At 33.8% G+C, this 15,978-nt stretch overlaps 1 protein-coding gene across 4 annotated transcripts in view; it reads right to left on the minus strand.

Moving 5' to 3' along the window:
• The window catches only part of LOC138714199 (cytochrome P450 4C1-like), a 122,550-nt gene that overhangs the window by 15,060 nt on the left and 91,512 nt on the right, over nucleotides 1-15,978 (minus strand). For 3 of the 4 annotated variants that reach the window (XM_069846591.1, XM_069846590.1, XM_069846594.1), the window contains 5 exons: nucleotides 15,105-15,211; nucleotides 11,127-11,217; nucleotides 8,450-8,635; nucleotides 6,998-7,061; nucleotides 735-895 (listed from right to left, as the gene is read on the minus strand). In XM_069846591.1, the coding sequence (XP_069702692.1) occupies nucleotides 735-895; nucleotides 6,998-7,061; nucleotides 8,450-8,635; nucleotides 11,127-11,217; nucleotides 15,105-15,211 (609 nt within the window). The remainder of the gene's footprint in view (nucleotides 1-734; nucleotides 896-6,997; nucleotides 7,062-8,449; nucleotides 8,636-11,126; nucleotides 11,218-15,104; nucleotides 15,212-15,978) is intronic. The other variant, XM_069846593.1, reaches the window with a different exon arrangement.

Consider the following 15,978-nt stretch of genomic DNA (forward strand, 5'->3'; position numbering starts at 1 on the left):
TAGTAGGCCTAATAGTAGTGGTCATAGTAGACGTAGTAGTAGTGGTAATAATAGGCCATCAGCTATATTTTCACTAATTTCTTTGCATTTAATACAACCAAAAACTAGAAGTACATAGGCCTACTGTACAATACGGAAATTACATGATTAATTCATTTATTGTGAAACAAAACAGTTTTAGATAGATATAGTCCGACGATTTTCTTATGCACTCTGCTATTATAATCCACTGTAATATGATGGCACCTAACCGTTACAGACATTGTTGAAACCAACCTTATAAACCTGATTAATGTGTTTCTGGAAAAACTTTATCCAAGAAATATTCCGACATTCTGTAAACACATTCAAAGGAGGAACTGCATTTGGAACATTCTTCCGAATATTAAGATAGGCATACTTTCCTGAGCATCCTACAATAGTAGCTATGTTCGAACAATTATTTGCGGCGCAGTATTTCACCATTTTATCATTATTTCCCTTCAGGTGTACTTATATTTATTCGTACTCCTCAATAAGCATGAACTGCTCGCACTCCCGGCGAAGCATCAACTCCCTTTAATGGCGGCCGAACAGCGGTTCAATTTTGTACGCGAAACTAGTGCCGCTGGTGTCTCTAGTTATATATTACAAACTCTTTGTTTCGAACATCTGTACAATTATTGTTCATGAGATTAAATTGCTTAAAGTATAAGAAAATACAGCCGAATGGAATAGCAGAATGTGTTTCTTACCTGTTTGGCTGGTTTTTTCTCTATTGTCAATAAAACCCTTCAAAATTCTGTGCATGTTCTCGATGCATCGCTTTTCAGATCTTCGAACTCTCGATATCCAGAACAGAGAATCAATGCCAAACCAAGGCCGTAGCATTCTGTAGCTTGTAGTCTGTTGGGCACTTCAGACAGCAGTAATAACAAAGAAATGTATTTACAATAATTAGTGACAACAACAAAGAAAGTGAAAATCAAAGCCAGCTAGAAGATTGTCTTACTTACTTACTGGCTTTTAAGGAACCCGGAGGTTCATTACCGCCCTCACATAAGCCCGCCATTGGTCCCTATTCTGAGCAAGATTAATCCATTCTCTATCATCATATCCCACCTCCCTCAAATCCATTTTAATATTATCCTCCCACCTACGTCTCGGTATCCCTAAAGGTCTTTTTCCCTCCGGCCTCCCAACTAACACTCTATATGCATTTCTGGATTCGCCCATACGTGCTACATGCCCTGCCCATCTCAAACGTCTGGATTTAATGTTACTAATTATGTCAGGTGAAGAATACAATGCGTGCAGTTCTGTGTTGTGTAACTTTCTCCATTCTCCTGTAACTTCATCCCTCTTAGCCCCAAATATTTTCCCAAGCACCTTATTCTCAAACACCCTTAATCTCTGTTCCTCTCTCAAAGTGAGAGTCCAAGTTTCACAACCATAAAGAACAACCGGTAATATAACTGTTTTATAAATTCTAACTTTCAGATTTCTTGACAGCAGACTGGATGATAAAAGCTTCTCAACCGGATAATAACAGGCATTTCTCATATTTATTCTGTGTTTAATTTCCTCCCGAGTATCATTTATATTTGTTACTGTTGCTCCAGGATATTTGAACTTCTCCACCTCTTCAAAAGATAAATTTCCAATTTTTATATTTCCATTTCGTACAATATTCCCGTCACGAGACATAATCATATACTGTGTCTTTTCGGGATTTACTTCCAAACCTATCTCTTTACTTGCTTCCAGTAAAATTCCCGTCTTTTCCCTAATCGTTTGTGTATTTTCTCCTAACATATTCACGTCATCCGTATAGACAAGCAGCTGATGTAACCCATTCAATTCCAAACCCTCTCTGTTATCCTGGACTTTCCTAATGGCATATTCTAAAGCGAAGTTAAAAAGTAAAGGTGATAGTGCATCTCCCTGAGAAGGTTGACTATAAACAGAAATACAAAATGGGGCACTTTAAGTAGACTGCAGTATATTTAAAACGAAATAAAATAACTGAAAGTGAATAAAACCTGTATTTTTAAACAAATCAACATTTATTACTAGGGAGCAGATATTGATGACATAAAAATGGCTGTAAAATGACCAATAAATGTCTTTACATTTGCATAAAAATGTTCTAAAATAAAATAAATAATCTAAAATTAATTAATTAACGCCAGAGGACTGTAGGTATATGGACAAACAATAAACACAAAAGAACGGATAATTTTTAAAAAGGAATCAAAATTACTGACTTGTGTCTGTTTTTGTTCTATTAAAATTAATTCTCAATTAATACAGACTCACAAAACAAAATAGCAATTAATAGTTTTAAAAATGATTACATAATGTGTGGTAATTATGTGTTGTACACTGACGTTTAAAGGTATCCGACCTACGACTTTATGATCTTGTAAGCGAACTTTCAACCACGGCATAAGTCAGAAACAAAGATATAAAACAAACTTTATTCTTTTTTTATATGACGACCTCCTAGGCTCCTAGCAGAGAGAATAAGGAAGCGAAGCGAGATCGATATGGACTTCTACGCCACAGAAGCAATGATAAATCGAGCATGGGCGAACCACAGTCTACTATATACAGTCGCGAAGCTCAATATGTAGTAAAAATGCAAACATGGATAGTTGCCCACCACTAGGATCGCTACTATCGCCTCATCATCGCAGATCTCTCTCCTAGCAGCCGACGAAATATGTTACACTTTCGTTGTCGTGTTCTTTTGGAAAAATTAACACCTTCCTTCCATTATTGAAATATTAAATGCATAAAGTTAATTCCACCACAAACTCGAAGATACCTGCAAGAAATAGGTTAATATTATTTTTGTTTGTACAAAACGAACTGAAATTGACTATAATAGCTTCGCTCATTCAAGATTATAGCGATAATTAACTATGAAACCAATAAATATTAATATGCATTTCCCTTTACAACAATAATAATGGAAATATGAATTAATGGATTAACTTATGTACGTGTACCGGTACTTGTAGTGTAGGCTTACGTAGTTGAGGTTAAGCAATAATAATCACACCAGAATTGGAAATAAAACGTGATTAATAAATTTTATTGTAACAGACTTTTTCTACGTCTCTAATAAAGTAACAAATAAAAATAACAACAAAATTAACTATAATTAAAAACATATCCTTTGAAAAAAAAGTAGGGCTAAGCAATAATAATCCCACCAGAATTGAAAATAAAACGTGATCAATAAATTTCATTAAAACAAACTTAATTTTTATACGTCTCTAGTAAAATATAATTATTCCAATTATTGTATTTTAGCCATTAACATTTTCATTACAACCAATAACGAACATTTCACAAGCATCAATGTAAAATACGCAACGAGCTAGCACTCGATGGAAATACGATTCAGTCCAAAGTCGACCGTGGATAGTCTATTGTTTCTAGTTGCTAACCGCTTGGAGCGCTTTATCACGAGATTTGCAAAAAATCACCTCAAGCTTCGCGACTGTATATAGTAGACTGTGGGCGAACCCCGATCAACCACAGCATCATGTGCTAACTCGATTCTCCATTCACGGCTTCCATCACGAGATCTGCGAGAAACCAGGTTTCCACCAAGCGGACGAAAACTTAAACTCTTACAGCAAGAAAGACGATTTATAGACTCTCAATGCACATTTGTGCGCAATAAATTCTACTTTATTATAAAACAAACTCTAAAAGAGTTCCGCTAGTTCTCAATAGATGGCACCATTATTGCGAGTCGTTAAATTATTATGTAGATTAATCGTAAATTATTCTTCTAATAGACAATACCAGCAGTTTCCACCCATACTCAGTGTTGTAGAGTGGGATGAAAAATCGAATTCTATAATGCGGGTATATTTATCTATGACTGGGAACAGTGACTATTATATTGTATTGTATTTATTAACATTCCATGGTATTCATACATTGCTTTACAGCTAGAATATGGAACAAGTCAAAATACTTAATACTGTTATAAAGTCTTAATTTATAGTCACAGTCTAGATGAAATATATATATATATATATATATATATATATATAGACGAGATTTACAATATAGTCTACTAGTACAACACATAGTTTTAGTATCAATTTCATGAAGTGTTACTGAATGTCATGAATTCACCTACAGAATAGAAGGCGTGAGAAATTAGGTACTTGTTTAATTTGGCCCTAAATAATTTTATGTTTTGAGTTTCATTTTTTATATCGATAGGGAGGCTATTAAAAATTTTTACTGCCATATAACGCACTCCTTTTTGATAGCACGATAGACTTGCCGATGGAGTACGAAAGTCATTTCTTTGACGTGTATTTATGCTATGAACTGTTGAATTAGTTACAAAGTTTTCACGATTACATACGAGGAAGACTATTAATGAAAATATATACTGACAAGCCATGGGCTTATTTGTAGTTTTTTAAAATAGTCTTACAAGATTCCCTAGATTTGGCACCTACTATTATTCTAATTACTCTTTTTTGTAATAGAAATATACTGTTACTATCTGTGGAATTTCCCCAGAATATTATTCCAAAACTCATTACCGAGTGGAAGTATGCAAAGTATATTGTTTTTAAGGTATTGATATTTACTATCTTTTGCATACATCTAATAGCAAAACATGATGAATTTAGTTTGGGGGTAATTTCTTTAATATGATTTTTCCAATTTAACACATTATCGATTTTTAAGCCAAGAAATTTGGTTGTCGTTGTTTCTAATAGGGACCTGTTGTTAATTATTGCGCTAGAAGTTTGCGAGGTTGAATTTGCACAGGATTTAAATTGAATTATGTTAGTTTTGTTACAATTTAATACCAATTTATTGACTGATAACCAGTCACATATTTTGAAGAGAAGTTCCCCTGTTGAAGATTGGAATGTGTTGGAGTTATTTGCTGTAATTACTATACTTGTGTCATCTGCAAATAATATGGGATGACCTACATCTTTTATTAGGGGGGCAAGATCGCCATCTATTTACAGAAGTACTTACAAGCAAACGTTCTGATGGGGGCAGATAAAAAAAGTTAATTTTTTTCTTCCACCATGTTAATAATGTCAAAAGAAGTGCTTATACAAATTTTGGCCACTCGACCGCAATTACGAGGGCCGTAAAAAAATAAGTTCGCCAGGAGTCGTTAACAGCAGGGGCGGCCCGTCCTTATGTGCTACAGTGCTACAGCACAATGATAATTTTTGCTCAAATAATGTATTTGCAATACCACTATAATATTTGATTTGTTATTTGACAATTTCCCGTGGTTATGTTCATGACGCGTTATAAAGTGTTTAGTCTTCGCTCTCCGCTCTTTGGTGCCTCAGGGGGTTCGTTGTGCTACTCAAAGCTCCACATGAAAAATGTAGACAGTTATGCGCATGTGCAAAGCTGAAATCACTGCTATGATTGGCTATTTTTACGCGGGAAAGTGCTGTAGTCAGCTTCAGCACAACACAGCTTGGAGATTGCAAAAGTAAAGCGTAACGAAAGAATGCTTGTTTGTGGAAGAACTCGGAACTATGTACAATGTATTTAGTAATTCAAGTGTCCGACTGCTGCTGCCATCTACCAGCTAAAGTTGCTGTCAACAGCTATACTATACTGAACAAAAGAGTGTTCCAGACACAACTTGGAGTTCTATACGGAAGATCCGACTTCCGAAATATAGATGGCTGTTCAATTGTTACAAAACATAGTCTCCAACAATTCACGGGATCCATTCCGTGAAGTAACAAAGTTGTTAAATATTTTGGTTACAACACCAATGACCACAGCTGAGCCAGAAATATGTTTTTCTTGCTTGAAACGCATAAAAACGTTTTTAAGGAAAACTATGTCCCAGGATCGTCTCTCTGCTCTTGCAATACTGTCAATAGAAAAGAGTATGATGTCCAAGATGGAGGGGTTTAACACCAAATGACTAGTTCTGCAGTACGAAAAAACGTCGTATGGACTTCATATTTCATCACTAGGCGAGATTCCAAATTAGGATAAATACATAAGTGTAGGCCTCTACATTAGGCCGATATAGAGATTATAGCACACTCATTATTTTGACCACCAGCCGCTACTGGTTAACAGGAAAAAAAAACACAATTTCATAGGACAAATTTATTGGAACACATACAGCAATTCTTGAGCTATTTTTCAACATATTTTTCATCGGAATTGAGACATTTCTCATATCATGGGATCGACAGAGAGGTGTGTAAACGCAGTCAAACGCTGGTTCCGATGTGAGGCGGCTGACTTTACGACACAAAAATTGATCTCATGGTATGACAAATGTCTCAATTTTAGTGGGGGTATGTTTAGAAATAGCGCAACAATTGCTGTATCTGTTTCAATAAATATTTCTATGCAATTGTGTTTTTTTCTATAAACGGCCCCAGGGAAAATCACTTTCTGGACGCCCTCGTAATTGCGGTCCAGTGGTCAAAATTTGTATAAGCACTTCTTTTGACATTATTTACATGGTGGAAGGAAAAAAATTTACTTTTTTATCTGCCCCCATCAGAACGTTTGCTTGTTAGACCAACAAATTATTGATCACTATCGATTAATAGAGTCAGATATCTTTGAACGTCAGTATACACTAGGGTGCAAACGATTCGAATTTATATCGTTTTCCGAGGACTTTAGCAAACATGGTGAGGTGGAAAGCTATTTTCCTGAGATTAGGTTTTTTACAAACATGTAAATACGACTTTTATAAAATCTTCACGTTATTATTTAATATGAATTGATTTTAAATTATTCATATAATTTTATTTTACAACATCAATAAAAAATACTACACGAAAATAGTGAAACTGCAGTTTATATGGTATTCCACAGCCTTCCTTATTATCCAAGGATACTATCATTGTTACAATCGATATATACGACCGCCAGTTACGTTTCATATTCTATTGACAAAAAATGTATTAATTTTATTATAAATATGTAAAATTACATCAATTCGAGAATATTTACTTACAATTTAGTAAATTCCAGTAGCGCCTTGATTTTGGAACAGTCGACCATTGTAGATACAGACGTTGCTGGAAAAATATGACACAATTATGAATTCATCATTTACATGAAGATATCTGCGTCAAACACTCAACAGCTTTCGAGTTTGGGAATTTGCCTGATACTCACTATGTTTCAACCCATGCGGTAACCTAACATTCTGTTCTCCACTGGCTCATGGAACCGGAGTTGAGGCGTATGCGAAAAGGAACTAAATTCGTGTTAAAAGTGAAGTTTTTACTGCAAATCCAATCTATCTTCCAAACTGTGGGTTATATAACAATATGTCTGTTATGAAACTTATTAAAAAATTGCATATTTTGTAGGAAAAATTAATTAATCCACAATGGGTTGATTAAATCAGCGAATTGAAGGGTTCAGAGCCATAATGGGCCAAGCGCCATTTATCAAAAACGGAGAAAGTGAGGATTAAGGTTAAGTGAATATCATAGTTTAATGAAGATTGACATATCATTTAGTTTTAATATGTATACTTTATATTACTTGCTATATGTTTCCATTGAATTATGGTAATAACTTAATTTTAAACCTTGTTGTCTACGTCTTTAATATATGGCACTTGGCCTACTATGGTTCTGAACCCTTCAATTTTGGAATGAAGTTAGATATTATCTCCAGTCATTTTTCCACATCCCAATAATCTTCGATTTCACGTTCACACTCATTGAATTTTGACCTATTTTCAGTTTTTTTTTTTCGAAGAAGAAATTCAACCTTTCCACACTTGTAGCAAACTCCATAGCTGATTACTAAAAATGGAGGGAATAAACCGATTGATCAATGTTACCTACTCCCAACGTTATGAAGTAAATGTCAATGGCGAACCCGGGTCTATTTGCCGCGAAAGAGAAAAAAACAATCTGGATTACAATGCCTGCACAAACAGTCACAAATTTTGTTAAACAAAAAGAAAAACTCAGCTATATGATGAGCCAAAGCGAGGTTCGAACCCAAGCTGCAGCACGACTCTTTCTCGAAGCCACACTATTGGCCTACTCATTTTAATTGTTTATTTAATAACCATTCATCAACTCGCTCTTATCTAGCGACAATAGAGATGACGTGATAATATTTTGAGCAAAAGTTATACAAATTAGTCCAAAAGGGATTGATCCTCACCTAAGAGAGCACAAGTTAGCCTACTACGCATCTACATCACGCCGATGGTCTGCATACTCCTCTTCAAGCCTCACAATTTGGCCTGGGTTGCATTAAAATAAAAGGTTTTTCAGCTCTCCACATCTGACAGTTACTAAAAATTTCTCTAAATACTGATATTATCTATGTCACAAACCATCCTAATGGTGTAAAACCTTTGATTACAATGAAAAATTTATATTTACTTTTTATGACCACGAAAATTCTCATAGTTCCGTGTCAATGTTATAATACTTACTTAAAATACTCTCCAATGCACAATACATTGTTACAGGCAATATGTTGAACTCAGGAGTGTCTACATAGCTGGACAGTTTCTTTATCATAGTATCAATATTTTTGCTTTGAGTATCAATGTACAACTTCAGGGTAGAGAAATAAAAAAATGGTGCGAGCTTTTTTCGATCATGCTTCCATTTCTCTCCTGAAAATAAAAGAAAATGAGGTAACTAAATTTAGAATTTATCTTATCCAAAATTTTAATTCTTCCAAAAAATTATGCTGCATAATTTATTGTAATATTTTGTATACTTCAAAGTATAACAGCATTTGGTACCAATATTGTTGTCCATCCAATTTATGAAAAAAATAACACACTGCTCAAAATGGTAAAATAGTCATCTTATGACTGCATCGCATTTTTATAATGTTATGCAATGCATGCATTTGTAAACCGAAAATGATACATTAGACTTTTCTCCAAAAACATGAAATGAAAATCAATTAAAAACTTAGTTCACATATTATACGGAGTGTTTTAAAGTAAGATCAGACGTCAAATTTTGATAAATGAATGAATGAATGAATGAATGAACGAATGAATAAATGAATGAATGAATAAATGAATGAATAAATGAATAAATAAATAAATAAATAAATAAATAAATAAATAAATAAAAGAATAAATGAATCAATGAATCAATGAATAAATGAATACATGAATAAATGAATAAATAAATGAATAAATGAATGAATGAATCTATGAATAAATGAATATATGAATGAATGAATGAATGGATGAATGAATCAATCAATCAATCAACCAATCAATCAATGAATAAATGAATGAATAAATAAATAAATAAATAAATAAGTGAATGAATGAATCAATGAATAAATAAATGAATCAATGAATACATGAATAAATGAATGAAAGAATCAATGAATGAATGAATGAATAAATGAATGAATAAATGAATGAATAAATAAATTAATAAATAAATAAGTAAATAAATAAATAAGTAAATAAGTAAGTAAATAAATAAATAAACAGATAAATAAATCAAAATTTCTTTCTCTTGTCTCAAACAATTACTTGGAATTTTCAGCGTAATTTTGTATAAAATTAATTAAAAATTCGAATTGTGTTTTAATTACGTAATACTTTTTTGTGTAAAACTTATTTTTTTCCTTATGCATAAAAATATAAATATTTCTGAAACTATTTGATATAGAAGGTTGTACCTGAATGTTTGTTTCATAAGTTGGCGGCATTGTTAAAAACGTAATGATTTTTATAATGTTTACTTTATTCCCCATTTTCTCGGAAGTATAAAATTCACAACATAACTACAGGCATATAAAATATATCAATTTATATTACGAGTACATATTACTACTTTGACTGATTTGAAGGCAATAGAGATGTATAAGTGACATAAAAAATCTATTACGTTTTTAACAATGCCGCCAACTTATGAAACAAATATTCAACTACAACTTTCTATATGAAGTAGTTTCAGAAATATTTATATTTTTGTACATAAGGAAAAAAAATAAGTTTTTCGCATAACACATATTACGTAATAACACAATTCGAATTTTTAATTAATATCATACAAAATTATGCAGAAAATTCCAAGTGATTTTATAAAATTAAGCCATGAATGGTTTCTATAATAAGCTTTGGTTACATAATGTAGGTCATGCATTTTCTAAAAGTCATTTTTGAAGTTAATATCGATAACAAGATGAATAACCTTAATGCGAAACAGAATAGAAACTCAACTATAACACTATAACAATAGCTAATTTTCTGCGTAATTTTGTATAATATTAATTAAAAATTCGAATTATGTTATTACGTAATATGTGTTATGCGCAAAACTTATTTTTTTCCTTATGTACAAAAATATAAATATTTCTGAAACTACTTCATATAGAAAGTTGTAGCTGAATATTTGTTTCAGAAGTTGGCGGCATTGTTAAAAACTTAATGGTTTCTATTGTAAATTTTCAAAATAAATTAATTTTCTGTGTTACTAAAAATGTAAGTTTTTCTAATGTTTACTTTATTCCCCATTTTCTCGGAAGTATAAAATTCACAACATAACTACAGGCATATAAAATATATCAATTTATATTACATATTACTACTTTCACTGATTTGAAGGCAATAGAGATGTATAAGCGACATAAAAAATTCTATAGCTATTCTTATAGTGTTATAGTTGAGTTTCTATTCTGTTTTGCATTAAGGTTATTCATCTTGTTATCGATATTAACTTCAACAATGACTATTAGAAAATGCATGACCTACATTATGTAACCAAAGCTTATTATAGAAACCATTCATGGCGTCATTTGATAAAATCACCAATACAATAAAATTACACAAATATTTTCGAATGTTTTGTGAAACATATATTTTACTGCTATTTATAGCTACAGGATCTATTTCCTGTAAATCTGTACAGTTGTAATTTGTACTTTCGTGATGTTGGTTAGATATGTTTTAATGTCCTGGAACTTATAGTACATTGTACACGAAGTAGACATTTTTCTGAAATAAATTTTCTCGAAACCACTTTATAAAAAAATAACAACCTAATCCGTAAGCCTAATTTTTTTGTGATTTTCCCTTGTACTGTGGTTAACTAAATAATAAAAAGGGAGTTGAGAACCTACGCACTTACCAGAGCTTGTTACCAGTCCATCACCAAGAAAGGGCGTCATGTAATCATACACGTAGGCTTTTTTCATAACTTTTCTGTCGGAGAGCATATTCTGAAACAAAAGTTATGGATTCATACACATTAATCCTGTAACTGAACAAAAAGAAAAGTAATAGTGTCACAGAAATTACATACTCTCTCATACATTTTAAGTTCTTCGTAACAATATCCTCTTTCTTTTCATATTGCTATTACTGTTTATACAGTTGCGTCAATTAATTCTGACGAATTTCAGCATCCTTTTCTAAAGTGACTCTAAGTTTTATACATATCAAAATAACACAATATGGCTTCAATTTATTGGCATGTCATTATTTTATGAAAATGACGCATTTCAAGTGATCATATCTTACAGCTTTGGTCACATAAGCCACCGCACTTATGTAATGTAATGTAGGGGAGAGTTTGGTATTATCGGACATCGGGTAATATCGGACAGTGAGTTTCTTTCATCTATCACCAGATGAATGACATGGTTACGTTTCTGTGATGTCGCATACAGAAACGTAACCATGTCATTCAGGTACAACGATCTGGTGATAGATGAAAGAAACGCACTGTCCGATATTACCCGATGTCCGACACTACCCAACTCTCCCCTACTGCAGAATTACTAATTATTAAGCCTGGTGACAAAAGGGTGTGGGAATACTGAAAGACAGTTGGTAACAATGACCAAAACATTTGGTAGCAATGACAATAACAGTTGAATAACGGTAGTGGAATTATGAGCAAGATGGCAGATAGAGCTGAGACGAGATGTTATGGCACCAACCTGCGCGAAGTTTTAAATTTCCGCCAGCAGGGTAGAGGAGTGAGGGTTGTTTGGGTTACGGTTCTCAAGCTCAGAGCGGCAGGCATATCCGTTTCGTCTCTTTCTAAAAACATACGTCTTACCTTAGTATCACCACTTTCCTACTCAAGAGTCCGAAGGTACCTAACGGAATTACGCCCGCTATTCCATCTTTATATTTTTATTCTCCGTCCGAATCAGACGACTGATCTGTGCTGGAATCAGATGTCCCTAAGTTTATGGAAATGTTCTCCAAAATACTGTCCATCACATGCTCACTTTCAATGTAATTGTTCTCTACTTTCTTCACATTATCATACACTGATATCCATTTTTGGAAGAAGCGATTGCAGAGTCGGCCTCTGCTTATGCGTAGCGTAGAAATTATAGAGGAGTCTTCTTAGGACTTCCTCATCAAAACTGTCTACAGCTGCAACAATCTTCTTCTTCGGCTGTGATTTTTCCGGACTGGAGAAAGAATCTGCTGTTCCTGCCTCAATATTTTACTCTTCTTTCCTGATTCTTGCCAAGGTTGGCTTTGAAATACCAGTGGCAGCCAGTACTCTTGCACACACGCTTTTCAATGGAATTGATATCCCGTTTACAGCCTCTTCTGACATGAATTTCCATACATTGTATGCTATTTCATGTCCTTGACTATGAACTACTCTATGATTTCACACCTTAGACAATGCCATAATTGAGGGCGGTCAGAAGGACAATGTTTTCAGTATTAGCAATAGCGGTAGTAGCAGAACGATCTGAACACTCGGAATGCTAGTAACCAACTAACCCAACACCCCTCCAGTTGAGTGTGAGGGCGAGTCTAAAGGTTCGTTCCAACAAGCGGTTCATGGATCAGTTCATGTACGGTTCCTGTACCACCTTATGCGCATGCGCTAGTTGAGCATCTGCTATGGGATTGAAACTGGACTGGACGCTGTTGGAACGCTTTCGCGGATCGTTATGTACTAAATCCAGAGATGCTATAACTGTGATCATCTTTGCTAAGAACGGGATGCTTAATTATTATCGTTTCGCAGCTAATTTTAATTGCAGAAAATAGAATTTCGGCCATTTTCAATAAAAAGATGACAAAAAATATAGAAGGCAAGAATTCCGATAATTCAACGTCGTGTACTGAGGGACTCTCATCTAAAAATAGTTCTTTTTTTTTAATTATTAATGTATGTACGTTATTTATTATACTTTTAATCAAAGCTGCATGTTGAAATTGTAATTAACTGTTTCAGTACCCAAATAATTTCCATTCCCTTTCTTTTTGGCGAAAATTTAAATTAAATCTCTAGTTTTATTATTCGTCTGTACTGTCACTTTTCATCTTTAACCTCAATGATGTGAACAGTCGATCATGTCTTTCTTCAGTATCCAGGAGACGTTGGTGAGCTTATGCGCATGCGCGTCTTGCGTACTCTTCCGTACATGCCTCAATCCGCGGACTATTTCTGACCGTTCTGAACCCGTGTCAAAAGCTTGTTGTAACGCCCGACTGCAGTACATGTTTCTGGTTCAGGACTGGTTCGGATTGTGTTGGAACGCTTTTTCTGTACTGCGCATGCTCACGATGGTTACGGACGGTTCCTGACTGTTGTTGGAACGAACCTTAAGCAAACGAACTAAAATGCATCCCTCGCGCTGGTGCCATAACTTCTCGTCCAGGCTCTAAGAGTAATTATTCGCTTGAAGAGTTTGATCCACGAAAGTCAGCACACGAAGCAGACAATTCAACAAATTATGACACAGTCTGGAAAGAGATTTGAAAGGCCACCCCCAAGATAAGTAACATTGTTAGCTTGGGAAAAGCGAGCGTTCATTACTGGCAGCGTCAAAGACAGTGTGGCTGCAACAGGATGATGCGCCAGCCCATTTCTCGATATAAGTTCGTAATTTCCTTAACGACAACTTCCCACAAAGATGGTTTGGCCACAGTCTACTATATACAGTCGCGAAGCTCAATATGTAGTAAAAATGCAAACAAGGGTAGTTGCCCACCACTAGGATCGCTACTATCGCCTCATCATCGCAGATCTCTCTCCTAGTAGACGACAAAATATGTTACACTTTCGTTGTGTTCTTTTGGAAATATTAACACCTTCCTTCCATTATTGAAACATTAAACGCATAAAGTTAATTTATTATTTTAATCAAGTACTGTATATTAAATTCCACCATAAACTCGAAGATACCTGCAAGAAATAGGTTAATATTATTTTTGTTTGTGCAAAACGAACTGAAATTTACTATAATCGCTTCACTCATTCAAGATTATAGCGATAATTAACTATGAAACCAATAAATATTAATTTGCATTTCCCTTTACAACAATAATAATGGAAATATGAATTAATGGAGTAACTTACGTGTACCGGTACTTGTAGTGTAGGCTTACGTAGTTAACAAAGTGGGATGAGGTTAAGCAATAATAATCACACCAGAATTGGAAATAAAACGTGATTAATAAATTTTATTGTAACAGACTTTTTCTACGTCTCTAGTAAAGTAACAAATAAAAATAGCAACAAAATTAAAAGCTATAATTAAAAACATCCTTTGAAAAAAAAAAGTAGGCCTAAGGAATAATAATCCCACCAGAATTGAAAATAAAACGTGATCAATAAATTTCATTAAAACAAACTTAATTTTTATACGTCTCTAGTAAAATATAATTATTCCAATTATTGTATTTTAGCCATTAACATTTTCATTACAACCAATAACGAACATTTCACAAGCATCAATGTGAAATACGCAACGAGCTAGCACTCGATGGAAATACGACACAGTCCAAAATCGACCGTAGACAGTCTATTGTTTCTAGTTGCTAACCGCTTGGAGCGCTTTATCACGAATTTGCAAAAAATCACCTCAAGCTTCGCGACTGTATATAGTAGACTGTGGTTTGGCCTTGAATCTGTAATATTACTGTGGCCTCCACGGAGTCCCGACTTGACAACACCAGACAACAGCCTGTGGGGGTACATAAAGTTCGTTGTAGCAAACTCAGTTCTGTTTCATGCAATGTGGTTTAGCCCCTCAAGATGCCAGCGCTAGTGCAGAACATCTAATTTTAGGAAGATATCTTGTATTAATCAGTGGATTAGACATAATCTTCTACTGTCCCTTACCTTATAATCTTCGACGCTGTTTACGAATACTATAAGATTATGTAAGATCCAAATTCGGTAACAAGATTTGTATTGGTTGTACATCTTGTGGAAGTATGGGATAAAATCTGAAAGAAGAAATAAATTGTACTATGTATAAATGTAAACAGACCCGGGGTATAAGTCATTCGCACACTGGGCAAAATAGATTTTGCCACCACCCCGTCTTTAAATTTAGCCCTTTTATTACTTTGGAAAAAAGTGAAACAATTGTGTTAATTCGTAAAACAAGAAGCTCAGTTTATAATAATAATAATAATAATAATAATAATAATAATAATAATAATAATAATAATTATTATTATTATTATTATTATTATTATTATTATTGAGGTACTGGCTGATATGTACATCTATTATCAAGCAGTACATCTCACTTGACGATATGTGTCAGAGGAAGAACAATATTGTTTGCATGTATGTGAAGTCTGATTAGTGAAATATATAGCTAATCGGCGATGTATGCATTGGAGGGGGAAAGGAATTGGCCACTCTACCTCATTATCTCCTGACATAGTTGCCTCATGAGTGATGCCTTATTGGTGTTACTTGTGAGGTTCAAACCTGAATAGAGTTGTGTTAAAAATACGTTGTGAGTTGGTTAAAATGTACGGAGAAATTCGGGTTTTACTTTTTTTTCATTGTATATAATCTTTAGTTTTTTATTTAAGTCCAGTTTTTGTTTTGTAGTTTAAGCAAACTAATTTTATTATTACTACTATTGTTGTTGTTTAGTCAACTCTCCGAAGATTAAGCTTTAAGGCTTTAAGGCCTCATTTCCACTCAACCAGTGTCCCAAATAAATGGGATTATTAATTTGCTGAGAAAATTTTTC

Source organism: Periplaneta americana, chromosome 2 (genome assembly GCF_040183065.1).
Source record: "Periplaneta americana isolate PAMFEO1 chromosome 2, P.americana_PAMFEO1_priV1, whole genome shotgun sequence".
In the NCBI taxonomy this organism is placed as follows: domain Eukaryota; kingdom Metazoa; phylum Arthropoda; class Insecta; order Blattodea; family Blattidae; genus Periplaneta; species Periplaneta americana.